We start from the raw sequence: 27,351 nt of genomic DNA on the forward strand, positions 1-27,351 counted from the left end.
GGGGACACAGTGGTGGTGTTTATGGGTCTGTTCTCCCTTCCAGCATTTATTTTTCAATAAAGCGCATTACGCATAGCACAGGTAAGCAAGAAGGAAAGTCAGTATCCGCGCCATAAGAAAGAACAATGCCTTTTTTTTTTTGGTACAAATCAGTTACTTCCGCTTTTTAGTACCAAAATAACCATTTGAAAGCTTTTTAGGAAAATAACCTTGAACTTCGACTGCTTGGGGAGTAAAATCCTTCCCCTGCGAGCGCTGAGGCACCTGAGGTGGCGGCGGGCGGCCCGCGCGCGTTACATGGCTTCAAGCGACGGTTTCAGCGGTTCGGGGGCCGGGGCCGGGCTCGGGGTGGCGGCCGGGGCCGAGGCTCCGGGGGGCGGGCGGCCGGGGCTCGGGGGGGGCGGCCGGGGCTCGGGGGGGCGGGCCGGGCCGGGCCCGGGCCCCGGCGGAGGCGGGAGCGCGGAGGTCGCGGCGGCAGGAAACGGTTCCGGGTCGCCGTGGGGAGCCAACATGGAGCCCGTGGGGCTCGCGGGGCCTCGCTGAGGGAGAGCCGGGCCGCGCCGCCGCCATGTCGCTGGGCGAGTACGAGCGGCACTGCGACTCCATCAGCTCCGACTTCGGCAGCGAGTCCTCGGGCAGGGGCGGCTCCCGCGGCGGCGGCAGCTTGCCTGGCGAGCAGGAGGAGCTGCACTACATCCCCATCCGCACCCTGGGCCGCGGCGCCTTCGGCGAGGCCACCCTCTACCGCCGCACCGAGGTAGGCTGCCCCGGCGGCGGGGTGGGCCGGGCCCCCGCCGGGCAGCGGGACAGGGGATCCCCGCCGCCGCCTCCTCCCCCGGGGGCAGCGCCGAGCGGGACGGGGGCCGCCGGCAGGGCGAGCCGGGGGGCTCCGGAGGCTGCGTGCTTGGAGGCCCCGGCGCCCGGAGAGCCCCCGCGGTGACTGACTGACGGCCCTCTGGGCGACTGAAAGCTCTCTGGGCCACCGACGGCCCTCTGGGCGACTGACGGCAGCCCTCTGGCCCACCGACACCAGCCCTCTCGGTGACGGAAAACAGCCCTCGGGGTCATTGATGCCCCTCTGTGCGACTGACGGCCCTCTTGGTGACTGACTGCCTTCTGGGCCACCAGTGGCCCTCTGGGTGACTGACAACAGCCCGCTGGGCGATTGATGCCCCCTCTGGGCGACTGATGACAGCCCTCTGGGCAACTGACAGCCGTGACTTCGGCCCTTGCTGTCGAGGGGCGCAGGGTTTGGGTTTCAGCACATTTGGGAGCCACCAGTCGCTCGGTCCCCTGAAGTTCTGTAGGGAGATGTGTAGACTCTTCTGACGCTAATAGATTCCTCATTTTTCTATGTTTTATTCCAGTCACAGAGGACATGGGGGCATCTCATACAGGTAACTCTCTCGCGGCATCAGCATTTCAGCATAATCAGGGGCAGCTGGCTGCAAAGCCAGTCCTCCTCTCGCTCCCAGGTCGTTTAGTCCTATCCAGTTTGATCATAGTTGTGCTTTTTAGTGGCTGTCAAAGAAAAGCGCTTGACTTTCTTCCCAAGGCAAGTTCTTCAGTTTTTCTCTGGGTGAAGGCCACCCCAAGGTGTCACGGCTTGAACAGTTGTGAGTGAACACTGTTCGCTTAACAGATCACTCATAGCGTGTCTGACAACATGGGTGGGCCTAACAGGGGCAAACTGGATTTGTTCTCATTTCCGTGATATTTTTTATGTATATTTTTTTTAGGAATACCTGGGTGGTTGTAATGGATTATGGTGTACAATATTCTACAGTTATGGGATTGGAAATATACTGTCCTGCCTTTATTGAACTGGAGTCTGTTTAGTCTTCATTGGAACAAACCAAATTATGTGTCTTCCCCTGGAAACCTTGTAGTATGTTTTTGGGGGTTTTAGGTTTTGGTTTTGGGGTGTTTTCTTTTTCTTTTTTTAAATTTTTTTATTTTTGTCAAAGTGAGTGCTGGCCAGCTAGAAAGATGGCTTTAGGCCATCGCTATTCCTAGCAACAAACAGAAAACTTCAAAACTTACTGTTGTTGAGAATCTTTGTCCGAAATCTGTAAGAGGCAGGAAAGTTTTTTTTACCTTTCCTGAAATTTTAATTTCCTGCTCTAAAGGCACATACTGTTCTCTTTGTAGTAGCGTGTTTTTAATTAAAAGATGTTTTTGTGTTTCAGGATGACTCACTTGTAGTGTGGAAGGAGGTGGACCTGACCCGGCTGTCAGAAAAAGAGCGTCGTGATGCTTTGAACGAAATCGTTATTCTTGCCTTGTTGCAGCATGAGAACATCATTGCATACTACAATCACTTCATGGATAACACCACGCTGCTGATTGAGCTGGAGTACTGTAATGGTGAGATCCGTACTCCCACTTACAGACAGGCAGCTGCCACATTGCTGAGTCACCCTCCTGCAGAACCTGCAACAAGTTTTCCTGGGGTGTCCTCTGGGGAGCAGAGGAGTGGAGGGGAATTTTGCTGCATAGCTGCTGAAGAAGAGGTTGAGAACCCTTCGACTGCTTTGTCGCTCGGGTGCCAAAGAAAGAAGCCCAGTAGTTAGCGCAAGTAGTTCAGGCAGTAGGCGATTTCTCAAGTCTCCTGAGTAGCTGGTGCAGTGGAAGAAGTTGGTTATTGGTAATGTGTGCTTCTAATGCGCCTTGCTGTGTTCTTTTAGGAGGACAGCGGGAAAAGATCATAAGGATATTCAGGCCTCTCTGCCAGTACAGAGTGGGGCTGTTTGTCAGTAGCATCACTTAAATAGACCTCTCCATTTGGCAATTATAAATCAGTTTTAAAAATCTACTGGCACACCACAGTCAGGACTTTTTCCTGCCTTGTGCTATCAGCTTCTGTGTTTATTATTTAAAAAAAAAAATCTGGTCCTTCTGGTGGTGGAGAAAATGTTAAAATTCTGTCCAAGAGTAGATCAGGTAGTATTTTTTGGAGTTTGCAGGGGAAACGGTCCCAGATGGGATGCAGAGGTGGAAGGATTTGATATGATGGTCTAAGTTGCAGCTGCTCTTGGGTAGCTGGAAGAGGAGGTCACATACGGCTAATGGTGCTGGAACAGGATACGTACCTAGAACTGCAATATGGTTCCTATTGGGGTGAGTGGGAAAACTCCCCTGACTAGGTATCCTGCGTGTGTTTGGGGGTTATGTTAAGCCTTGGGTCATCAGCAGAAACCTTTTTTTGGTGGAAAAGGCTGTTATCATGTTGTTATCATCTTAGACAGGTTGCTTTCACTGGGACAGGTTGGAGAGTAAGTTACCAAGTATTTTTGTGAGAACACCCTGGTTGGCCGGTTGGCCAAAGCTGGTTTTGCTTCTCTGCTTTTTGTTCTTATGCAGGGTGGAGTTGGGTGCAAGAGTAGGGGAATGTTGGCTCTTCCGTGCTCCCATTTATTTTAGGAATACTCTGTGTGAGTTATTTTGCTGCCCCAAAAAGACTGCATGCTTGTGTCCGTTATAAATTCATTGGAGGGCACAGAGAGAAGCTGCATATACTGATGTCTGTACATGTTTGTTAATGTCTCTAAACTGTTTTACTTTGGAACAATAACCAAGAGATGAGTATATAGCCTGCGTTGCCTGCATCTGAGTGGTACAGGATATTGGTTTTGCTGATGTATTAATAGTTTCTGTGGGTTTTTCACAGTGTAAAAGTCCAAGATAATTTGTGAGTAATGTTTAAAGTGAGCCTGGACTAGTGTCTATCAGACACTCCTCAGAATCCAGAGCTTTTACTGTACAATTGGCACATCTCTTCTGGAAACCTAGGAAAGACTTTCAAATTTGAGTAAATATTGTCCCCATTTTACAGGGGAGGAAGCCAAGTTACTGATTTATTTGCCTATAGTCCTGTATATAAATCATGGTACCATTAAGACTTGGATTTTTCATAACACCAGTGAATACATCTGAAATGGATTTGGGAAGAAACATCCTGTAACATACATTTGTTGAAGAGAGTATAGAGTGTCAGAAGGTTGGATGTGATTAGATGAAACAAAGAGGAAAGTAATTTGGTTTTAGTATGTGTGCATAGAGGTATTTATTGTCTTAGTCAAGAGCTAGTTTGTCCCCTTGTGTAGGATTTCGGTGATGTAGTACTACTCATGTTGCACAAAAAGATGGCAAAAAATCAGAGATGAGAAACAGAATTCACTAAAAGCCTGCACAGTCTGAATTGCTAGGAAAGAGGTTCATAAGAAGAGGCAGAAATTAATAATTTGGTTAATTTGGGAATGTGAAAGGTGATTTGTAGTTAATTTACAAATGTGAACATGAGGCAGAAAAAAGAATTGTTGAGAGGTTATAGCAAGGCTGAATGAAAAGAAATTAAGTGAAGGGATCTTAATTAGAATATCAGGAAAATCTTCCGAACGTGGAAGTCTGAAATAAGTCCCCCCAGTAGGCAACGGAGCCGTTGCGACCTGTGTTGGACATCTACAACTTGATAGGCCCATGGAAATTATACAGCAGAAAGATGTCTTGCACCATGCCTGTGGGAATTGGAAAGGGCCTGGTGTTCCGTTACTGTTAGGACATAATATATGATAATTAGGAAATGGAATAGCAACAGGATGTGATCAGAGATTTGGGATTTACTGGTAGGATGCTAATCTGAAAAGGAGTGTCAATGCCTGCTGCCTTCAGCATCATTTCTTTTAGCTCTCCTTGATTTTCAGTCGGCTGTCTTGAAATTGTGAGGTGACCTAAAGAGTCTGCTGATTTCAGGCTTTTGGTGGTGCTGCTGCTGTTGTCAACACTTTGTGACTTCTGCATTGATGTATTTGACAGGGCAGATGAAGGAGACAGGCATGTCAAAGCTGGGCAGTAAATGGGGACAGACAGTAACTTGTGTTTTCAGGGGCTACTCTGAATTTATAATTGCTTTCTTTCTCTTTTTTAAATGTATTTATTTATAAATAATGCTGAATAGGACAATCTCACACGTCATTTGGTGTACAGGTTATAAATGTTTACATATCCCAAGAGGCACTTACAGGTAAAAAACTTATCTTACTGATTCACTTTTCAGATAGTATTAAATGGTGGTGTTAAAAAAGAATCATCTCTGCTTAAGCTTAGATATGCCAGTAAAGTTCTTCGATAGAAAAACAACTTAATTTTGTGAGTGCCTGACCAGTTTTAAGTGAAGAGTGTTGAGGGAGAGCTGTAGTGATTCATCAGATCTCTTGGGGGATTTGAGTATTCCCAGCAGTACCTGAGCAGAGTAACTGCTACTATTAACTAAGATGAACCTCTCTGTCTTTCTTGCTCTAATTACAGGAGGGAACCTCTACGATAAGATTCTGCGGCAGAAAGACAAGTTATTTGAAGAAGAGGTAATTTGGATCGGCTTGAGGGAGTGGTGGGGTTGGCTTAATGTTCTGGGGATCTGAGTACTTACACAACATTTTTTCTCTAGTGCTGGTGGGGAATTTTTGTGTCTATCTGGGGACTGACATCCTTTCTCGCCTGTTGAATATTGCAAGCATTTATGGACTATCAGAAACTCTTAATTTTTCCTTTTTGGCTGTCTATAAACAGTACAGACTTCCAAGGGAGGAATAATGAAAAAGCATGCTCAAATGGCTTTGGTCACATTATGACCTTGGCTAACTTTTGACTTTAAACCTCTTTTTATGTTTCTTCCTGGTTGGTACTCAATTTCTTTCTCTTCTGAACCGTTTTTTAGGTTCTTTTCTGAGTAATTACCTTGAATCTGTCTCACCATAGATTTTTTTCATGTTACTTCTTTTTTTCTTTATTGTTTTTGAACTTATTTTCTGCTGTCTGCTTCCACCTAATGTTCTGATGCTGAGGTGGTTAATGATTATACTTATTTATCTTACATAATGACTTTTAAGGCCTTGCAGTGCTTGGTGAATATTAAACGGTCACAGTTCATATTCCAGAGAGCCCCACTGTCGATCTTTCCCAGGTGGTCATTAGCTGTCATTCCTAAGTCTTTTCACTCATTGAATTCTTTGGCGCTGATCAGGACAGACACTATGAGTGGCACTAGAACAATCTGCCTTTTGGAATATCTTTTCAGAGATTTCCAAGCCAGGGAATTCTAAATTTTCACGCTCCTGAAAGAGCATCTAAATGGTACAGTCAGGCCCTTTCATTGTGCCTGACAGGGATGTATGGGGTTTTGTGGGGTTTTTTTTTGAGCCTCACGTAAAGCTTTTATTCCTACCTTTGCAGATGGTGGTTTGGTATCTCTTTCAAATAGCATCAGCTGTGAGCTGCATTCATCGAGCAGGAATTCTTCACAGGTAAGTGTGGCGTATCATGAAGCTGAGGTAACCGGTGTGGTTCATGGATGTGAGTGCCGAACTTGGAGTAGCCTTTGTTTCTGTGTTTAAAGCAAGCGCTGAACTTCTCTCCAAAGCATAGCTGGACTGTCTAGATGTGAAGTATCACTTCTGTAAAGAATTTTTATTGGGCTAGAAACCATCTTCTGATAAATGTGCAATAAATGTTGTATGTGAAAATGGAATTGCCATCTTTCATGCTGCAGCTCTGTTAAAAGAGTTCATCCATGCAGGAAGGAAGTAAATTGGCTCTTAATTGCTATAGCATGTAAACAACGTTTGCTAAAGTGGATAGGAAGAGCAGTTACCACAGGCCAAAGGTACTTCCTACCCATTCTGCAATTAATAGCTTCAAACCAACATGTACATCCTTCTGTAATTCATGGAGGATAACAATGATGAAAGCTTTGCATTTGTGCATTGCTGTAATATAACCCATGCAAAGATCTGTCCTGTATTTTGCTTCATCTCATTTCTCGGGCCTATTATTTAAGGAGGTAACGTAGCTTGTTAGCTGGTAGTGGTAATTTTGACGTTGACTGTGAGATTTTAATGAGTAGCTAATTACCTTTTCCTGTTGCTCTGTTCTGTTTGGGAGGGGTAAATTTCTTGGCTTATGTGTGCTTCAAGGAGGCTGTGGTGGTCTGGGGAGTACCGCATATGTAGACAACTGTTTCCAGCATGGGGTTGGATCGTGTGCTGCACAACATCCTTCTCTAACTAATGAGCATAGCTGTGTGAGGATGTTTTCTGTGGGATAACATCCTGGTTGCTGCCATTCTGAATGTCCAGTAATTGGCAAGCCTTGCTAATGAAGGGTTGGTACCCTACTGTCAACAAAGTAGTGCCGAAGTTTTTGACCTAAAGCAGGTGTCGTGTCTGCCCTACTTTGTGATGATTTCCTACTTACCAGCTCTGTTGCCCATCTTCACGGCAAGGTTCCCAGTCTAGGAACATGTGTGGCCCCAGATCCTTCCATAATAACGAATTGAACAGTTATTTAAATGTTTGCAGTGATTTCCTTCTGCTGCAGACATTGTCAGAGTGACCCAGGACTTTGCGATGCCCCAAGTGGATGAATGCAAAGTGCTGCTTTACTTGATGTTGTCCTGATCTACACTGGGAAGTTGTTGATGGTACGTTAGGAAAAGGGGGTGTTACGAAGTGTTGGCCATGGGAAGCATATCATACTGCGGGGGCTTCCTCTCTATTTACAGCCTCTTATATTAATCTGTGAAACTACATATAAATTACTCTGTCTGGGAGAAAGTGTTTTCAATGAGTTTCAGAACCCTGCATTTTCGTGGCAATCAGCCTTTTGATCTTCTGGGCATAGTACATCATATTATAAAGAGTTGTTCCTGAGGCGTAAGGTAGAGGGATGTTACACTTGTAGTTGTAGAATGGCATCTGTTACACACCCTTTGTGTGTGTATTTATATTTGCATACATAAATATTCATGCACAATTTACATTTTTTGGTGAGCTCAGTGACTCCTGGCTTAGGTCTGTTTATAAAACCAGGAAAAATAAGACCTGCTCAATGACCTTCATATGAGAAGAGACTGAGAGGGGGAAAAGAGCTATCTTTGATCTGTGGCCTTTATATAGGTGTCTGGAGCCTGAGCTTTTTAGACTGTGTTGTGTTTATGTGGGTTATTGATAAAACGTGGGTAACTACCCCAGTACTTGGGGTCAAATTGCCTTTGGAGAGCTCTGTGTGTGTGACAGAATAGCAAGTACCTCATTTTGGGGGGGAGGTGCAGTAACGTGTGGAAAACTGTGAAACCCAGAAATATATTCGAGTGTCTGCATTTCTTTTTCTCCTTTCAGAGATATAAAGACATTAAATATCTTTCTAACCAAGGCAAACCTGATTAAATTGGGAGACTATGGGTTGGCAAAGAAGCTGAACTCCGAGTACTCTATGGCTGAGACTGTGAGTATCTGCTGCCTTTGTGTGCAAACTGAGGTTTGTTTTTCCTTTCATCTCGGCATGCCTTGCAGAAGACCAGGGATGGTGTACATTCTTGCTGCTTGTCTTCTGTGGTTTTCCTTTCCCTCTCTCCTCGATTTCCCTCAGTGTTGTCTCGCTAACGTCGGCGTATTTGCTGGGATGTTGTAGCCTGCAGTTATCCTTGCTCTAAGGTTACCTTTTGGAGGTCTGTCTCTCTGCAAAGCAGCAGTAGACTAAAGATAAGTGCCACTGTGGTCGTGGAATTGTGCCAGAGCCAGTGTGGCTGTGCTGCAGAGCACTGCTTTTCTTTCCCTGGTACCTAGGCATGGTACTTCTATAGGTGAATTTATGTAATACAAAGGCAGTGCTATCTGAAGGTACAGAGATAGCAGTGGAGTCACATCGGTACACCGCTCTCCCTCTGGGCTAGTTAAGTGCAGCTTAGTCAGTTAAATTAATTTTGTCATGCTGTTGTGCTAACAGGGGCATTTTACCTCAGCTGGATCTGAGATAGCTTGGACTTGCTTGCATGACATTGCACCATGCCATAGATATATCTCCTGTCTCTTTAATACTCAGGCTCTGAACTGAATTACGAAGAAGTAAGAAGGCACTTGTGCTTCTTATGGTAACCAGGTGTATGGTTTATTGATAATGCTCTTGGAGGGGGGCGAAGCTTTGCTGGAGAGATTAGTTCTACCAAGCTGTCAAGCTTGGCTTTGTTCCCGACCCTTCCACAAAGCAGTTTGGCAGCCAGAGTTATGACACAGGGTAAGCTGTATTGCAGGCACCTGGAAGGCTCAGCTTGGATTTCCCAGCTCCATGAATTTCTGTGGTGAGCACTAGGCTCAGAAGGGGAGACGTCTGGAGCTCCTATCTGCTGAAGGCCTTTATTATAGTTTGGGATGCAAGCCAACCAGCTTGCACTTCCCCTCATCAGGCCGTATTATTAGATTTAATGCAAGCTATTGGTGTTCTGCTAGGATGTGTAGTTCAACACTTGCCAGCCTTCTTCCAGAACATGAGCGCTATTGTGCAGTTGCACGGTAAGTGGGAACTCAAGGCTACTGCATAAAGCTCTCACTTAAGCTGGGCTGCAGCAAAACCACTTTTGTTTGTCGTTTTTTTCACAGTCTTCTAGTTCTCAGAGAAAGTGAAGTCTATGCTGTGAATGTCTAGGCTTGGTTTTGCCTGTGTTGTGTGTGTTCCATCTATACCTGCGAGCTTTTTTTTTTCCCTTTTTTACTTCTGAGACATACCTTCAACCATATTTCATCCTGTATATGCTGGATGTGCTGTGTCAGGGCCAGTGGCTCAGTTTGTGATCTAATGACCAGTGGCAGTCTGGAAGTAATTTTTTTGTGAAAACGGTGCAAAACATGTTATTGTCAGTATTTGTGATTGCAACAGTCAAACTGTGATTTTGTAAAAAGTTTGCTTGCTAAATGCTGATCTCTTCATTTATCATTCTTTTTCGCATTTACCAAGGAAGATTTCGAAAATACACCTCTGTGTTACAGAAAGCGTACATTATCCTTTGCTTTAAAAAGGTTTAGGTGCTGTGTCCTAGTTCTCCGTCTGATACTCCCAATAGCTGGGCTTCTAAACCTTCCCGTGGCCAGGACTTGCACAGCTCTCTAGCTGTCACGCTTGGTAATGGGAAATGGAAGGGAGATGGAGGTTCTAAATGTGCCCATTAGGTATCCAGTGTACTAGCAGAGTCTAATGAAGGGCAAACTTTGTAGTCCTTGGAGCTTTGCTGAGGGTTGAAAAGAGGGCAACTATAAATATTTCCCCTTCTTCTAAATTGTCTTTCTCATTTTATTTCGCTGTCTAGTTCCTTGCTAGGGAATGAGCTCCATTCATCTGGAAGCTTCATTCTTACACCTTTTATCTTGTTTGTTCTCTGTCTCCTTGTTGTGAGCTGTGCCGCTATTTCTGTTGTTCCTGGGGGGGCTGCTGTAGTTCTGTGCTGGATTTGGGGATTTTGTGTGTGGTGAGGGGTGTTCTGTTTTAAACCAGTTGTTGAGGAAAGTCCACTTCTGAAGTGAAAGCCTTTCAGGTGGGACTTGAGCCAGCTTTCTACTTACTGAACCAAAAGTAACCCCTTTTTTTTGTCAGAGACAGAGTAGCCTTTGTCCTGGCAGTACCTTGTGATGCGACAGAGTGGCACCATCGCCATGGGCTGGCATCTGTGTTTAGAAGCTTTGCTTGGTACCTTTTCCTTCAGCCTCTTAGGCAGGTTTCCATATGCCTGGGGTTTCCATATGCCCAGTCAGTACGTAAGCCCCTGATTACCTCTAAATGTAATATATTTAAGAGAGGGGGCAGTCCTCACTGTGTTCTCATGACTACTACTCTACTGAGAACTGTGTACCACATCAGAATCTGAGCAGAGAGGTGCCTAGGATCTTCTAAGAAACTCAGGCACAGGCTTGTGGATGAGAAGCAAAGAAGCATGCTCATTGTTCGCATCCCTCCAGCGCGTTGGTGAGCTTTGTCATCTGTGTCACTTCAGTGCTGTGTGATAGCTGCGTCTAGCTCTAATGCTCATGGTGTGAACATGTGTGAACGTGATGGATGCAGAACTCCTGAAAATCATTTCTGATTTTTAAATGTTATTTTTCCTAGCTGGTGGGAACTCCGTATTATATGTCCCCAGAACTCTGTCAGGGTGTGAAATACAACTTCAAATCAGATATTTGGGCTGTGGGCTGTGTCATCTTTGAGCTGCTTACTCTGAAGAGGACCTTTGATGCTACTGTAAGTCTGCAAATGAGGATGGACTGAGTAACCTTATTTTTTTATCACCCTGAGATTCGCACTTGGCTCATAGCTTTCTTAGCTCATGTTTTTCTTTCATTGTTTGAATCTGCTGATTAAGAAAACAGTGGCCTGGGAGGGCCAACTATAGCCAAAGGAAATGTCTGCACGATTTCCGCTACCCTGCACTGCAGGTGTGTCTCTGGCTTCTGCCAAATCTACCCTTCTCTGCAGCCCTGGGTTTACCAGATGCAGAATACAAGCTGTGGTCATTTGTATCATGGTTGTGAATGAAACATCCTTTTCTCTACAAGGAGGAAGTTTGTGATTGTGTAGTTTTTTGGGTTTTTTTCAGCGTTACTGTCCGCGAATTTTCTGTGCAGCATTCTAAGTGAAAAATTCCAGCCTTCGGATTTCATAGGATTTAATCCTCTTACACTTTCTCGAAGTTTGGGTGCAAGAGAAGGGTGGTCAAGCTGGCATGAGGAGGGTGAAAGGGAGCATTGCTGGCTGGCATGTGTGATTTGCGAACTTGAGCCCATAGATGGGAAAAGCTGGTAGCTGCCATGGTGCAAAATTTTGTAACCCTTGAAGAGACAATGTGAAAATACCATCCTTTCCTGACATCCTCTCATCATGGCTACCAAGTCGCCTGTAACTTTGCTGCTGTGCAGTGTTTCAATGGCAATATGCTGCATAGGAGATTCCATGCAGAGAGACACCTGTCCTCCCTCCACTGTTAGGGAATTTGGTGAAAAGCTGGATGTTGCCACCAAGTCCTGCCTATCAGAGGTACCATTTCTGCAGGAAGTATTATTAAGTTTTTGGAGAACCTGCTAGGCAGGGAAGCAGAGGGATGTGTCCTGATCAGAGAAGGAGCAAAAAAAAATAATGGTGGCCTTATAGCATCTCTCCCCAGTGGACACATTGTCCAGTTCAGTTCCCTTACAGCTGGTTTTTGGTTTCTGCCTAGAATCCCCTGAACCTTTGTGTGAAGATTGTACAGGGAAATCGTGCCATGGAGGTTGATTCCACTGTCTACTCCCGGGAGCTGATCCAGATGGTGAATTCCTGCCTTGATCAGGTTGGTGAAGTACTTTTTAATTTTCAAACACCCCTTCCCAGCTGCCTAAGCCATGGAGTTCAGGGGTGAAGGGGAATGACATGCCTGTTTCAGCATGAGGGCTGTTGATGCAGGGTAATTTCTGTGAGGCCTGAGGCATCGCTGGGGCTGGGCTTCCTCCAGGTCTCTGAAAGCATTGTCTCAAGATGCCATTCAGTCCGGCAGGCTCTGGACAGGTGCTGAGTTTACGCTGACACCAATTATTTAATGGGCTGGCAGAAGCAATTATTTTCTAATGCAATGCTGCAGAGGTGGGAATATTGTCTCTACAGTCTCTTAAGGTTCTGACTTTCTGACTGTGACTGGCTTGCTGTAGGGAACTAATGCCTTGAAAACAAACATATTATTGATACTGTCAGAGCATGGAAGTCCCTCCTGCACATCCTTGGCATTTATCCCTATTCATTCCTAATATTTGAATGAATTCCTTTCCCTTCTGAACGGAGTCAGGGAAGGAGGTCCATGTAGGCTTGAATGAGGTCTTCTGGCCCAAGATTTCCTTGTAGATGATGAGCATTTCCCAGAGAATGACTTGTTGCTCACTTCTTTCAGGATCCAGAGAAGAGACCCACTGCAGATGAATTGCTTGAACATCCCCTTCTCAGCAAACGCAGGAGGTAATCAGATGGTCTTGCCTGAAACCTGGACAGGTGTTGGGGAGAACAGCAGGGTTTGTGCAGCCTAGTGGCATTTATGCTTTGAGGCAAAGTCCTGAAGTTAATTTGGGCTGATGTGACGCAGTTGTTGAAGTATACTTTACCTCTTTAGGAGAGGAGTGCATTCTTGCTGTCTTCTGATCTGATGTTCTGTTGGTGCATGGGTATGGTGAGAAGGATCTCAGCATCCTTTGTCTTAGAAGCTGTTGTACTGAGAACCTTGAGGCATCCCTTTCTGAGGCTCCTCTGAGGACTGCTGGTTCCGGCTCTTCAAATTTCTGTGAACGAAGGGTCACAGAGATCCTCCTATGCTCATTGGAAAAGGCCTTTTAAAATAGATGTATCATCCAATGTAGAAACTTGCACTTTCTCCCTTTGTTGCCTCTGTCTTCTGGAGAAAGTTGCCTTGAAAGTGGCCCATTTTACCTTAGTTTGACATCAGCCTGCACATGCTGTCTTTTTATGAAAGGTGGACCATAATTCTGGACTGTTTGGATCCCACATTGGTGACTTTGGGAACGGCAGACTTAGTCCTTTATACCAAGATTCTTTTTGGTGGTCAGCAAAGTTTGCGTTTTGTCTTGCTGTATGCACTGGTAAAAGCTCAGATCCTGATATTTAGCCATATAAGATCATTCTTGTGCTATATGGGTATTGGTTGGCCACATTCTGGTATATATGTAGTTTGTGGTTCTCAGCTCTTCTGGAAGTTTGTTAGCTGTATGGTACATTACTTCTGCCCTACTTACTGTGTATTGCTGTGAGCTGGTAAATAACTGCTACATTTCTTCCAAGAGGGAGCAGCATTTGATTGGAAAGGAAACTGGTCTGTGTGTTCTGCTTGTCAGTAAATTGCTTTGGGCGACGTTACTGTTTCCTAAAATGCTTTTTCTCCTTTGGCAGGGAGATGGAAGAGAAAGTCACACTGCTTAATGGGCCAAATAAGCGACCAAGGTAATTATTTGGGCATGTGTCTGAAAGGAAGTCTGGAGAGAACAGCTCCCCAGAGAGGAACTTTGCTGAGAGTGTTAGTTCGTGACAATCTTAATGGAATAGTGTAGTTCAGAAGATCCCTAAATGCTAGGAATTTGATATAGTTGTTACGTGGTTATTGTCCCACATTTTACTCTGCCTTTTTTATCCTGCTTATATGTATGGCTGGAGCCTTACCTCAGCAGGTCCCATACAGCTCTAATCTGCCCTACTGAGGATGTAGTCTTTACAGCCTGCATATCTGAGGATGTAATGTAGATCCCCCCTTTCATGCAGATTCCCTTCAGCAGGAGGAATGTGACTGGATGTTGAATATTAAACAAACGTAGATATCTTTCAAAAAACTGGATATATGCAGAGGTTCTCCACAGTCCACAGTAAGCCTGTAGGCGGGGTTGCTCCATGAAGCAGGTAGCTTCTGTGACACATATAGCTGTTTTTTCTGTTGATTTGTCAGATAGAATTTAACCTTTTTTTCCCTCTTAAACTTGGAAGTACTATCTGAGCGCTTAATGTGAAGTTATCCCAATTCATGGGTTGCTTGCAGACTGCATACAAGAGGAAAGAGGGAAGTTTGAAGCTTTTGGATGCTGCTGTATTCTGAGCTAGATTTCGTGACCATTTGTAAGGCTTTTTTTTTTCTCTTTCACAAATGAGGATAGCACCGTGGCCATTCAGTGAAAGCCCAGTCTTTTTAAATTATGTCAAATTAGACTGTAGGCTTGTTAAAATGCTTCCTGGGGGCTACTTTCTGTGCTGCTCTGAGACAGGTTTGAACCTGAGTCTCTCTATAGCAGTTGAGGCCTCACAACCACTCAACAAAAAGAGTTCAGAAGTTTGTGAAAAGAAAAACCATGAGTGGTCATGAAGGGGAAACCGATAGACAACAGTAGGAAAATGAGTGATGACAGTGAATGCGAACTCCTCATTAAAAGCCTGTGTGTTTTGTCGGGGGGGATCTTGTGCAGGTCAAGTACCATGAATGAGGCTCCCATTGCAGTGGTGACTTCGCGCACTAGTGAGGTGTATGTTTGGGGGGGTGGGAAGTCCACCCCCCAGAAGCTGGATGCCATCAAAAGTGGCTGCAGCGCACGCCAGGTGTGTGCTGGTAACACTCACTTTGCTGTGGTGACGGTGGAGAAGGAGCTCTACACCTGGGTGGTAAGTGAGAGAAACTGCAGGAAGGGGGTGAGGGTGGGAAAGGAAGGTCCAGATCCACCACAGACCATTCAGTAAGCCTGTTAGAATTAGGTGGGAGAGCGGCTTGGAAAAGGAGAAATGTTGCTTATAGTGGACGCTGTGAGGCCGTCTGCTTCGGGGCTGACCCCAGTCTCCAAGGCAAGTGTGTTTCTCAAGTTTTCCATCATGACAGGAGGTGTATTGGAGACTTGCTGTGCACTTGAGGATTGTAAATGGTGGTCTTGTGGGCTCAGACACAGAATCAGACACCTTTTCCTCCCCTTCCTGACTACTAGAAATGCAGTGGAGGGTTTAGGATGTTCTGTTGGCTTTATGCGTTTTTGAGGAAGTTTTTCCGAGATCAGAACGGGTGACATGAGTGACCTCATTGTAATACAGGCAACTTGTGGGTGAAACTAGATTTGTCTTATACTAAACAACTCCGCTTTTTATGATGAGTGGAAGTTCTGTAATAGTTTAAAGTGAGTAAAAAAATGTTGGCATATAATGCATTTAAAACAATTGAATCCAGCCTTCTCAGGCTTGGATGGTCAGTGACGTGGAGGTATTCTGCATCTCCAGGCTTCCACAGGCTTTTGTATTGATGATACAGAAGCTGTTAAGACAGATTAGAAATTACTCTTAGGTGGGTGACAGAAGAAAGACATCCAAATGGGAGGAGAGCAACCTGAAGTAATTTGCTGGATGTTGCTGCAAGAATGGCCACTGAAAACTTCCAGCTGGCTGTTAATGTTTTAGTTTTAGCTTCACACTACTCGGAGTTGTTTTGTTTTTCCTGTAGCACTGGTAGGTCTGGCCACTTCGGTGACATTTGTTTTATGTTATGGGTTTCTTTCAAGCCATTAGGGTTTAGAAAAGTAAGTCCAAAAGCCGAAGATAATTTCAGTCCTGTATCAAACCTGGCAAATGAGAAAGGAGCAGGGATTCCTCACCAGCTGGTGGCCTGAGACCAGGTCACTCCTTGTTAGTACCTAACTGCCTGAAAGCCTGTGCTGCATTTAGAATGTTGTTACGCTACACAGATAGCAGTCTCTTCCCTAGAGTAGTTAACACACTTTCTCTTGCTCTTTGTTGTCTTCTGGTTTTTGTTTGAGGTGCTGTAACTATCGGCACTGTCTCTGGAGTTGTGGGTACATAACCTTACCAGAGGTTTCTGTCTTGCAGAATATGCAGGGGGGCACCAAGTTGCACGGGCAGCTGGGACATGGAGACAGAGCCTCCTACCGGCAGCCAAAGCATGTTGAGAAGCTTCAAGGAAAAGCCATTCGCCAGGTGTCCTGTGGAGATGACTTCACAGTGTGCATCACAGGTGAGAGAGGGAAGGGAACCAGCATCCCCTCGCTTTGCTGTGCTGTGGAGGTGTTTGCCTTCACAGTAAGATTAGCAGAGCAGCTTTGTGCACAAAGGAGAAAGCCCCGTATGTTACTCACCCTTCAGTTTTGACAGTAGTAGGTACAGTAGTGGAGATAGATCAACACTATTTTACAGAGGACGATGCTGACTCCCTAGAAGGCTGGGTGTTTTGCTAGGGATGAACTTTGTTTTGATGATGATGCTGGGTGCTGAGCACAGCTCCTTGTGGCTGTGCGGAGTCCCTGCTGTTGCATGTGGTGCCTCCATACATGCCTGTATTAAAGACAGAAGAGCCGGAAGTCATGAATGTAAATGTGTTTGAGACTCGTTTTGGACTGTGTGGGGAAAGAATCACCCAATGATAAAAGAAGATGTGTATCTGAGATTTGCTATTTAATTCAGAAAGCTTGAGACTTGGTAGCTGTCTCTAGTCCTAACCCTGCTCATACTTCTGAAGATCTGTTAACTGTGGTGTTGTCTGTTATGGAAGAATTTGATTCTTGCTTTACCCATGAAAACAAATCTTGAAGAAGGTAGTTTCCAGCTTATTTTGCCAGTGCTGGAAAAGCAGAGGCTTGACAGATAAGCTCAGATGCTTGGTGTGCTGGAGGAGTGACTTAGGGAGCTACAGGATTGATTTTTGGGTTTCTGTTAAAGAAAGTGGCAGGTTCAATGCAAGATCTTTTTACGCTGGTGGCCTGAAATAGCTGAAGGTGGTGGAGTAAGGTCATCCATCTTAACATGAACGAGAAAGCACTCCTTATCTCCTGATCACATTGTTCTGCACTAAAGAGGAGGAGGATTACAGAAAAGAGGTTGTTCTGGCCATGCCCTAAGAGGTTAATATGCCGCCTAATACAAGCTCTTTGTGCTGACCAAGCTTCCCTTGTGTCCTTCAGATGAGGGCCAGGTGTATGCCTTTGGCTCGGACTATTACGGATGCATTGGCGTTGACAAGGCTTATGGCTCTGAAGTGCTTGAGCCCCTGCAGCTGGATTTCTTTCTTACCAACCCTGTGGAGCAGGTCTCGTGTGGAGATAACCATGTGGCAGTGCTGACCAGGAACAGAGAAGTGTACACATGGGGCTGTGGAGAGTATGGTAGGTAGAGTCTCCCTGGAACCTAGAGGGTTTCTGGGGCATGCCTCGAAAAAGTGGCTTAGTGCAGGTGTGTAATGCAGGGCCTTGGTGAAGGCTGTCTGGGTGCACCAGGAGGCAAAGAACATTGTATCTTTGGGGCTTTCTTTCCTTGTAAGAAAGGGGAACCGGGGACTGAGTACTTGGGACTTTAGTTTTGCCTTCCATCTGGGTAGGGCAGTTTTTCTGTGAGTGGGATTGGGTTACCTTGAGGATTGGCAGGCAGCGGTGCACGTAGGGGAGCAGGTTTCTAGTTCTGGAGGAAGATTCCTTTGGGACTGTGGTGAGACAATACCATTCCTTAGGGATGGGCAGCTGGTGAGGCCATTTCTAACTGCAGTATTTTCACTGGTGCAGGGCGCTTGGGCTTGGATTCAGAAGAAGATCACTACACCCCTCAGAAGGTAGGGCTGTGACTACTTCTCCAAATCTGCGTGGCGTAAATCCAAATTAGTTGCTGTTTAGAAATATTAACTGCCTGAGGTTCAGGTGTTTTTCTGAGATATCATAGAGTTCGCGAGGGTTTTAACTTTTCTTCATCACTTCATTTTGCTTAATTTCTTCCTAGAGATCATGGCAGAGGGGCATACCACTCCCAATCCAGCCAGCATTGTGACTTAGAGCTTGATTGCTCCGATCTCTATGCTGGAACTGGAAATGCCAAACTTATTGTTGTAGAAATTGTAGTAGGAAATACCAAACTGTGTACCTCGGGGCTGTAGAGGAAACTTGCAGCAGTGCAAACAGCTGGGGGTCTTTCAATTTGACATAATGAGTTAAAGATGAGTTGCAAGTAAAACCCTCTTGAAATACAGTGCTAGGGGTAATGAGATAATATAACCCATTGGGGGTTAGAAAGGAACAAATATGTGCCTGGAAGCCAAATATCTGCGATCACATGGTATTGCACCCCCGTAGCACAGACCCAGCCCTGCTCAGCTAATTGGGTCTGGTGCTTGTGGACCCCAGCTGGCCAGGATGCCTGTGCACCACGTTTCTGGTTCCTGTGCTGGCTCACTGGTGTCTGGACGCAAGGTCTAGGATGCCTTGAGTTTCTGCATTGTGACCAGAGTTTCGGTATGCTATAGACTTCATGGTACCCCCTCACTCAAAAGAACTGCACTGGCTATTGTCAGGGCCCAGACTAGCTGAACCGCTGCTCTAACCCTGTATGTTTTCCATGTGCCAGCTTCAGTGTAGTAGGTGTTGGGATTTTCATTTTTTGGGATATATTTCTTCCACACAGGTGGATGTTCCAAAGACCTTAAACATTGTGTCCGTTCACTGTGGCTGTGATGGTACTTTCCTGCTCACTCAGACAGGCAAAGTATTGGCATGCGGACTCAACGAGTTCAACAAGCTGGGCCTGAATCAGTGCACATCAGGGATAATCAACCATGATGTAAGTGCGTTTGGGTCCCTGGCTCCAGCTCCCAGCAGTCAGTAGTATATGAGACAATGGAGGTCCTGTGAGAGTGACCAAGCCTTCATTAGCTTTGTGCCAATTTGTTAGTTCCAGTCCAAGACAATGGATACTGGGATTGTGGGAAGAGGTAGTTTGTTCCTCAGTTTCCTGTCTGCCCTATGGGCTGACATCAGGTCTGAGGTGGTGAAATGGATAGCGAGCTGCTCCAGGGTGACTTAGCCAGTGACACGGATTCTGGCAGTTCTTTTCCATACCCATGTTGGGATTGTCTAGGTCAATGTTGTGGTCTGCCAAGACCTGCTTGAGTAGATCTTAGCTGATGAATGTGGGTTTTGACTCTGTGCTTATCCGCGTGTGTTTTCTCAGACATACTGTGAGGTGCCATACGCCACTTCCCTTACTCTGGCCAAGCAGCTGTCCTTCTACAAGATCCGTACCATTTCTCCAGGGAAGACACACACAGCTTCCATTGATGGTGAGCCCTGTGTATTAAGAAGTGGATACTGGTTGCTGGATTACTTTACATCAGCTTTGCCCTTTCAGCCTGACCCTTGACACTGAGGGTTGTGCTCTTGGTAGCAAGGCTTACGCCTGCTCCAGGAGCCCAGGATTCCTGTTCCTCAGTAGCGTTGCCTCCTGGCTAGCTGAAGCAGCAACATCAGCTTCTGGGTCAGCCTTCATTTTTTTTAAAGGGGAAAAACAAAGGTTTGGGGAAGGATTATGCTAGTGAAGGAATTGTTTATGACCGAGTTAGGCTTTGCCCAGGTGACACCAGTCAGAGGGCTGGGAGGAGTCCCAGCCCCCAGCATCAGAAAAGGGGAGCAATAGGAGAAGGAACTGGGGAAGTGTTTCCAGGCTGAAGCCATTCCTCTTGGGTGGCACTGTCCCCTCCCATCCTGGCTGGCTTCTCAGCAGAGTCGTTCCTGGTCGTGGGCTGTTGCTGCTAGTTCTCTGCATGCATGGCTGCTTCCCAAGTTGGGCCCTTGCTGTGACTGTCTCCTCGTTCCTCCTCTCAGAGCGAGGCCGCCTGCTGACCTTCGGCTCCAACAAGTGCGGACAGCTTGGTGTTGGGGACTATAAGAAGCACCTGGGAATTAACCTGCTGGGAGGCCCCCTGGGGGGTAAGCAGGTGATCAGGGTTTCATGTGGAGATGAATTCACCATAGCCGCTACTGACGGTGAGTGGGTCTTTGCAAAGTTGTGGTGGGTTCCTTTGAACTAGATCTGCAGGGTGGTTAACTGACTCCCACTGATCATTTCCTAGACCACCCCCGCAGCACTGCACTGAAATAAAGAAATCCTCCTAGACTGGAGGCTGTTAGCTGACCCAGCACAGTGCCAAGCATTTGCTGTCCCTGGGGCTGCAGAGTGCCAGCTTGGTGGCTGCCTGTTTTACCAGTTTACTGTTGTTACCAGTTTGTTCTCCCACTGGCAAAATGGAGCTGGTTGATTAGATAGTTTGGGATAGCAGTTACAGCAGAAAGGCTGTGATCCCTGTAGCAATTACTGGTCAAGAGGGAGAGAGGGAGGGAACTGAGGCTTCTGAATCTTTTTCCTCAGACAACCATATCTTTGCCTGGGGGAATGGTGGGAATGGGCGCCTGGCAATGACATCAACTGAGAGAGCTCACGGCTCGGATATTTGTACCTCGTGGCCTCGGCCAATATTTGGATCGTTGCATCATGTTCCAGACCTGTCATGCCGTGGCTGGCACACCATCATCATTGTTGGTAAGTGTAACTTTAGGATGAAATTTTGGGATTTTGGTTATGATGATGTATTGCTTGCCAGGACCTGGGCTATAAATCCTGCCTGGGAACAGGCCAGGGTGGTGTGGGGGAACGTGGCAAGCCGCTCGGAGCTCTAGGCCTGCAACATTGGCTTTGTTGTGTGCCTCTGTAGGAGTTGTCTTGCTTTCCATGTGGCACTCTAACTGAAAGCATGCTTCTCTCCTTACAGAAAAGGTGTTGAACTCTAAAACAATCCGATCCAACAGCAGTGGCCTGTCCATTGGTACTGGTGAGTAACCTGCCCTAGGGAGCAGTGGTTTAAGTCCGTTCAGTGGTTGGTTTGAGTGGGTGCAGTTTGGTCCTGCTGCATTGTTTCTCTGTGTGAAACTCCTCACAGAAGAGGTGAAAAGGAGGAAACCCAGTTGGTGTCGTGCATGGGAATGGATGGCCCAAAGCTGGGAAAGGGAGAACTGTTAACGGGCGGAAGAACATGGATGCAGAGAGGCGTTTGTAGTTCTCAAACTTCAGTTTCGCAGGGAAAAGCTGAGAGGAAGTCACTGAAGGGAGCTGATGAAGGAACGATGGCTATGGGGCAGCTGCTGGGAGAGATGGAGTCCAGTTTCTTGGACCTGTGGGAGGGCTGGGGCCAAGAAGCTGCAGAAAACTGCTGCACACAAGCCCTTTTGGGGAGGCCTGCGGGGAGTGTTAGGAGATGAGCTGTTGAGGGAGGTGCCACTAGCATGTGCTCTCATCCTGGCCTTACAGCCCAAATTCCTGCATCTTCTCTACTCCAGTTGGGGTTTGACAATGGGAATAGCAGAGGTGGGGAAAGTATAAAGTTTTCACTCTTGTTTGCTAGTGGCTCAGAGCTGCACAACTGGAGGAGGAGAGGAAGAAGATAATGAACAGGAAGCAGAGACCCCCAATCCCAGTGGAGGCTTTCGGGGAACAATGGAGGCAGATCGTGAGCTGGGGGGCTGGATCAGCACCACAGAAGCTAAGGGAGGCAACAGTTCCGACAGCAGCTCCTGCCCTGGCTGGCTACGGAAGGTAAGTGGGGGTCTCAGAAACGCCTTAAATTGGGGATCTAGGCTGGGGAAAAACAAATGGCCCCTTCCACCTTTAAGGGATGCTCTGAAAGCTTCTCAGAGCTGTGCTGCACGGGGAGCCCTTTAAGCCTCACTGCCTTTTTTACCACAAGAGGGTGTGGGTGCATTGGTTGAGGAGATGAAGGCAGGCAGGCCTGACAGTGCTGCTTTTGTGTATCCAGGAACTGGAGAATGCTGAATTCATCCCCATGCCTGACAGCCCCTTTCCTCTGAGCATGGCATCTTCAGAGCCTGAGAAGGAGACTCTCCCCTACCAGAAACTTCAAGGACTCAAAGTGGCCTCTGAGGAACCTGTTGGATTAAACAATCCCAAAATGGAACCCTGGGTAATGTTACCCACCCCAAGATGTTTGGGACCATAAATGGCAACATCTGAATTATGGGGAGAGCTGAGAAGAGAGTGTTGGATTGGCCTAATTCATCTGGATGAGGAAAAGAGGGCTGTTGATAATCAGAGATGATGCTGCAAAGAGAACAATTCATAGGAATCTAGAACACGAAGCTTGAGCTTTGTCAGATTGAAAATACTGAGATCAGTTCTGTGGAAAAATATGGTTAAAGAAGAGAAGCCTAGAGCCCAGAAGCCTAGCAGAAGATAGACATTTAGAAAGCAGAAATTGCTGTGAGATAGAAAGAAGCACTGATACAGGAAATCACTGAGAAATTGCAACCTGTGAGACTACTTTATTCCAGGAGTTTTCTGTCCCAAGAGCAGGCACAAATCCCAGGCTTAGGGAAAGGGGGGTAAACCAGGTGGATTTTGATGATAGGAGGACAGGAGCAGCTTTCCCAGAAAAAGGAGGAAGTTTATGGCTTTGTATTGAAGACATAATGACTAGTAGCTTGCTGACCTTGGCTGCTAGAAGTTTGGGAAGCTGGGAAATGAGCTGGGGTGACATTTTCTGTGAACGGTTTCTTCTTGTGGCCTATATAACTCCTGGCCTTGCAGTCAGATCTGGCCTGACTTCTCTCCGTGTCTCTGCAGCCTGCTTGTCTGAGTCCAACCCTGCCATGCAGCGAAGGGAAGGCTACGTCTCCTGTTGTGGGCTGCATGTGCAGTGCTCTGCAAGTGGAGGTGACGCACCTCCGAGGCCTGGTTTTACAGTGTCTGGATGATCAGAAGAAGCTGCAGCAGGAAACTGTTCGTCTGAGTGCCCAACTCCAGCGGTTCTGCAGGGGGATGGAGGGAATGCAGCAGGTGAGGACTCATCACCTGGGTGCACATCCATGCTCGGGGCTCACTGCACTCCTGCATGGATTGTAGAGGCTGCACAGCGGGAAGCAGCTCTTAACAGATGTCTCCCTTAGAGCAGAAGGGGGACACTGAGCATGATGCCTGTCTCTGGTCTGAGCTGCTGATGTAGGCTCTGGTAGTAGCAACAGGAATGAAGCCAAGAAGAGAGTTTCCTGTGAGGACAGCCTAGTCCTTGAGGGACCTGCAATTCCCTCATCATCTGGGATTCCCTGGGATTCTCATCATCTCCTGATGAGAAGGGATGGGTGGTCAGATGTCGCGGGGAGTTACAAAGGGATGTGGAGAATAGGAACTGTGCCTTCTGTGGCTCTTAGCTTCTTTGCAGCTAGTCCTAGAGCTGTTTGGATAACTGCTGTGTGTTTTGGCAGGTGGAGGTTCATTCCAAAGGAACACAGACAGCCAAAGAGGAGATGGAAGTGGATCCGAAACCTGACTTGGATTCAGATTCCTGGTGTCTCCTGGGAACGGACTCGTGCCGCTCCAGCCTCTAGTCTCCTGAGCCCACTGGGATCCATCTAATTTCACAGCACACTAACCGAATGCAGAGAGCGGCTTTCCTGGCTTCAGGTCACTCGCAGACAAGGAGCGAGGCCGGAGGCTCCAGAGCAGCACCCATGTACGTTTGATACGAACTAGGAGTGAGTTTGAGAGAGGAAGGGCCCCTGAGCTCTAGGCCAGCTCAGTGGTTGAAGCAGCAGCAGCTCCTCTTTGTACCTTACCTGTCAATTCTGCACATGAGGCAGAATGGCCCCATTATGGCAACAGCTCCAGTAGCAGCTTGTGGCCCTTTCATTGTTTCACTGCTTCTTGGGAGCTGCCTTTGGGACCCCAGTATTCATCACTGCATCTCTAGATGAGAGGAGGAGACTTGTTTTGTACTGAAGCTGGCTGAACCCTAAGACTCGCCACTTTCACTTCAGAGGGGTGAAGGACTTGGATCCTCTCCCTACCATATGGTAAGGCCCAGCCGGTGAGGCTGCTCCCCGCTGCCGAGGGGCAGAGGGAGCAGAGAAGGTCTCATTCTGGAGGCAACGGAGATCTTCCTCTTAGGGAGATAATGGTAGACAGCATGTCCCTGGCCTCGAGGCACAGCTTCTGGCCATACGGCTGTGTCCAGTGGCCCACACAGACAAGAGTTTAAAGGCTTTATTCTGGGTGCCTAGAGCTTTCCAACTTCCAGGCAGTGCGTCGAGATGAGTGAATCGGGTGTTGTTTCCAACAGCAGGAGCAGGGACTATCTGAGATGGGATCTCTAGTTCTCGGTTTCAGACCACCTGCTTCCCAACCAGATGACAAGCACCTGGGCCTCAGACTAAGTCACCCATTTCTTGCTCCAGCTGTTCAACTTGGATTGGTTGCCAGAGCTTCTGGTTTCTTGGCATAAGCCTGTAGCTGCTCCCTGCTTGGCTTCTGTTCTCCTCAGCCCCTGGTGCCCACGCTCTGTGTGGGTGTGGGAAGAATCAGTGTTTTTCCACTCAGTGTTTTGATGAAGCTGGAATGCAGTTTCCTACCCAGAATAGGGTCATTAATGCTGTGGTCACAGGATGCAGCCTTCCCCAATGACCAGGAATGATCAAGTCTCTGTCTGGAATTCACCTTCTTTCTAGAAGCAAGAGGCTTTCCCAAGAAAATTGGAGATGGGAAGAAGTATGGTCAGATGCTCAAGATTTCCTCATTTCCTGTTTGAGAATGAGGTTAATTTTATTCCCCTTAAATTTGTTAGCAAACTGACTTTGAAGTAAGCTTATGGGATTGGTAGGATCTCTGGGAGCAGCTTGCCTCCTCCGCCTTACGTGACGCCTCTAAGGAGTCCTGAGTGCCTCTCACCTTTGCTGTGAGAGTGAGGTGATTTCATCAGGCTTAAACCATCCCCATCAACGGCATGTCACTAGAATTGCCTTAGGTCTAGTGGAGTTGGATATCCTGTCACCTCTCCTAGACTACTTCTTTCGAGAGACTGTTTGGGGGGAGCCAGCATTCCCCATTTGTCTCTAGAGGTGGATGTCAAACCATTTGCTTGTAAAACTTACGCTCCTTCAATACTTCTTCGGTGCCTATTGCTAGTATCTTGGAGCTGAATCAAGTGTAGTCTCTCCAGCGCAGTGTCCAGGGCACGATTGTACCGGTGTGCCCATCCATTGTTCCTGAAGGAAGGGCAGGAGGGTAGCCCTCCTGGGAGGCGGTGGGTGCCGGGCACCCTGGCACAGCCGCATCACTTGGTTGCCCTTGTGGCTGCTCTCCTTTCCCCCATGTGCGTTGAAGCCAGTTCTCAGGTTAGGGTCCCGGCTTGAGGGTTGTTGTTGCAGTTGGAAATGATTGAGTTGGTCACATTGCAGCAGTGCCTTTGAGGAGTGAAGAGTTGAGCCTGAGCCATGTCCAATAAGCAAGCACCAAGCTGATGGGAGTCGCTCTCCTGCAGTGCACTGCTATCCTCATTTCTCAATGCTCTGCAGTTGGGAAGCTAGGTGCACAGACTGGATTCCCCTTGGATCTAGTGGAGGATGAGGGTTCCTGACAGAGGATGCCCTGTGTTCCACAATCTCATATGTGCCTTAGAGGATTCACGCTATCCAGGTTGTGCCTGTTACAGACCACAGATTTCACACCAGCCAGCTATGCAACCAAAAAAGCAGTTTAAAGCCAGCACCTTTGTCTTGGGCTGAAAACAGAAGGGCGAGTGGGCAGAAGTGCCTTTGAGCAGTTTCAAACCCCTTTTTACTTCTCCCCTTCTTGCAGTGCTAGCTGCATATGTGTTGGTCTCCTGCTAGTATTGCTACTGAGTTGTTATAGTGGAACACAACTTATGCCTGCTCTGACACTCTGGCTGAAAACTAGTTTGTCGTTGTCTTTTTTTGAAAGGTTAAAGGGTGGAGTGGTTTGGAGTTTCTGTTTAAATAAATGTTTAAACTCATTCTCCTGTGTTTGGAGTCTTGGTTTTTTGGTTTGGGTTTGGTTGGTTGGTTTTTTGGCAAGAGAGGTAGGGAAAATATGCATATATTCAGCTGGCTTCATGGCATTCTGTTGTTTTGGGGTGGTTTTTTTGCTTATAGAAAGAGGGCCAGTGGGCTGGCAGGTTCTTTGGTGTGGGGAAACAAAAAAGTCACGTTCTGTGTCCCTTCATTAAAAAACCAAACAAACAACAAACTGACTTTTTTTCTCTTGCTGCTACATCTCTTCCTAGTGATGTCAGGGGGCTTTTGTGCTTGTGTTTATTTCAGTGGTGCCAAGTGGGAAATGAGTAACAGGAAGAGAGAGGCTCAAAGGGAAGAAGTACCTGTTTCTCTCAGAACAGCTTCAACTGAGCATTAAGGCCCACAGAAGGGAGAACCTGCCTGACATCTGCTTGGCCAAATGGTCCTGCACACTGTACTTAAAGCCTGTCATACTTTATCAGGGTTTTTAGTAAACTGTAAAATATCTTGAGAGGTAGAGCTGGGTCAAAGCCTTAAAATACACCAGAGATGTGGATGCTGAAAATGCAGCATGTCTTTAAGAGGGATTGTACTGCAGTAGCCAAAGAGGAACTGAGCTGCCATGAATAACATAGCTTGAGCAGTGCCGGGCTAACACTGCCTATGATAGCAAAGTAGTGGAGTAAATCTCGGTCCTGAGCCTGATACTTTGGCTAAACTGTTACTAAGTTTTAAACCAGTTACCAGAGACTTCCTGGGTACTGCTGTCTGTCTTGACCTGAAACAATAGCTCAGCAAAGAGGGGTCAGCTGCCCACTGCTAGCTTTAAAACAAATATGATAAATGAAGCCTGGTGATTTAATTCCAATAACTTTCATTTAATCTACAGTTTCAGTCTCTGTGTTAGCAGTTTGCCTGTCACTTTAGTCCCCAACAGATAGATTTATTTTACAGTATCAAAAGCTTTTCTGTATCTACCCCAGTCACCATTTGCACTCTGCTGACTTTTAGAGTCCATTAAATACGGTCAATAAAACATAGCACAAGAGAAATTAGTTAATATTATAAGACAGGCAGTGGTACTGAATTTCTTAACTACCTTTTGTTAATTCAGTTGCACCTTTCATCAAGGAGGCTGGCATAAAGGTTCCACTTCACCCCTTTCCTACCTCTTGCTCTCCTCTATTTTGAAGCTCTGAAGTTAAAGCATTGGTTGGTCTTCCTTCGCCAATTAATTTGGATATAGCAAATTATTTTCCCTTGTTTCGAGTCTGTTTTTTCTCTGCTCTCTAGGTTTGTACGCTCCTACCCACTGGCACAGCACAGCACTGACCCTTTCTGGGACCTTCGTGCTTTTCTAGGATGTGCCAAGGGATTGAGATTTCTGCCCACATAT

At 46.7% G+C, this 27,351-nt stretch overlaps 1 protein-coding gene across 2 annotated transcripts; it reads left to right on the forward strand.

The window, feature by feature from the left end:
• Positions 1 to 454: 454 nt before the first annotated feature.
• Positions 455 to 25,954, forward strand: NEK9 (NIMA related kinase 9). Of its 2 annotated transcripts, XM_080395812.1 has the most exons (23): positions 455 to 757; positions 1,368 to 1,397; positions 2,190 to 2,367; positions 5,308 to 5,363; positions 6,232 to 6,302; positions 8,175 to 8,280; positions 10,930 to 11,061; positions 12,035 to 12,145; positions 12,737 to 12,801; positions 13,744 to 13,794; positions 14,802 to 14,994; positions 16,198 to 16,342; positions 17,286 to 17,486; positions 17,880 to 17,926; positions 18,769 to 18,924; positions 19,315 to 19,423; positions 19,965 to 20,126; positions 20,509 to 20,679; positions 20,909 to 20,968; positions 21,539 to 21,729; positions 21,950 to 22,114; positions 22,774 to 22,986; positions 23,412 to 25,954. In XM_080395812.1, exons 1-23 carry the CDS (start codon positions 569 to 571, stop codon positions 23,532 to 23,534), a joined length of 2,925 nt encoding a protein of 974 aa, XP_080251938.1. In that variant the 5' UTR covers positions 455 to 568; the 3' UTR covers positions 23,535 to 25,954. The 2 variants fall into 2 exon arrangements, with proteins under 2 accessions (XP_080251938.1, XP_080251939.1); XM_080395813.1 differs by lacking the exon at positions 1,368 to 1,397 and having other exon boundaries at positions 456 to 757.
• Positions 25,955 to 27,351: the final 1,397 nt, after the last annotated feature.

The sequence above is a fragment of the Falco punctatus genome (genome assembly GCF_963210335.1).
Source record: "Falco punctatus genome assembly, chromosome: 7".
Lineage (NCBI taxonomy): Eukaryota > Metazoa > Chordata > Aves > Falconiformes > Falconidae > Falco > Falco punctatus.

Excerpts from the sequence above, each read along its gene's own strand:
- NEK9 (XM_080395812.1), top strand. The coding sequence starts at position 569 with ATGTCGCTGGGCGAGTACGAGCGGCACTGCGACTCCATCAGCTCCGAC. Across the intron at positions 17,927-18,768 it reads ATCACTACACCCCTCAGAAG|GTGGATGTTCCAAAGACCTT; the intron begins GTAGGGCTGTGA and ends TCTTCCACACAG. Across the intron at positions 20,127-20,508 it reads CACCATAGCCGCTACTGACG|ACAACCATATCTTTGCCTGG; the intron begins GTGAGTGGGTCT and ends CTTTTTCCTCAG.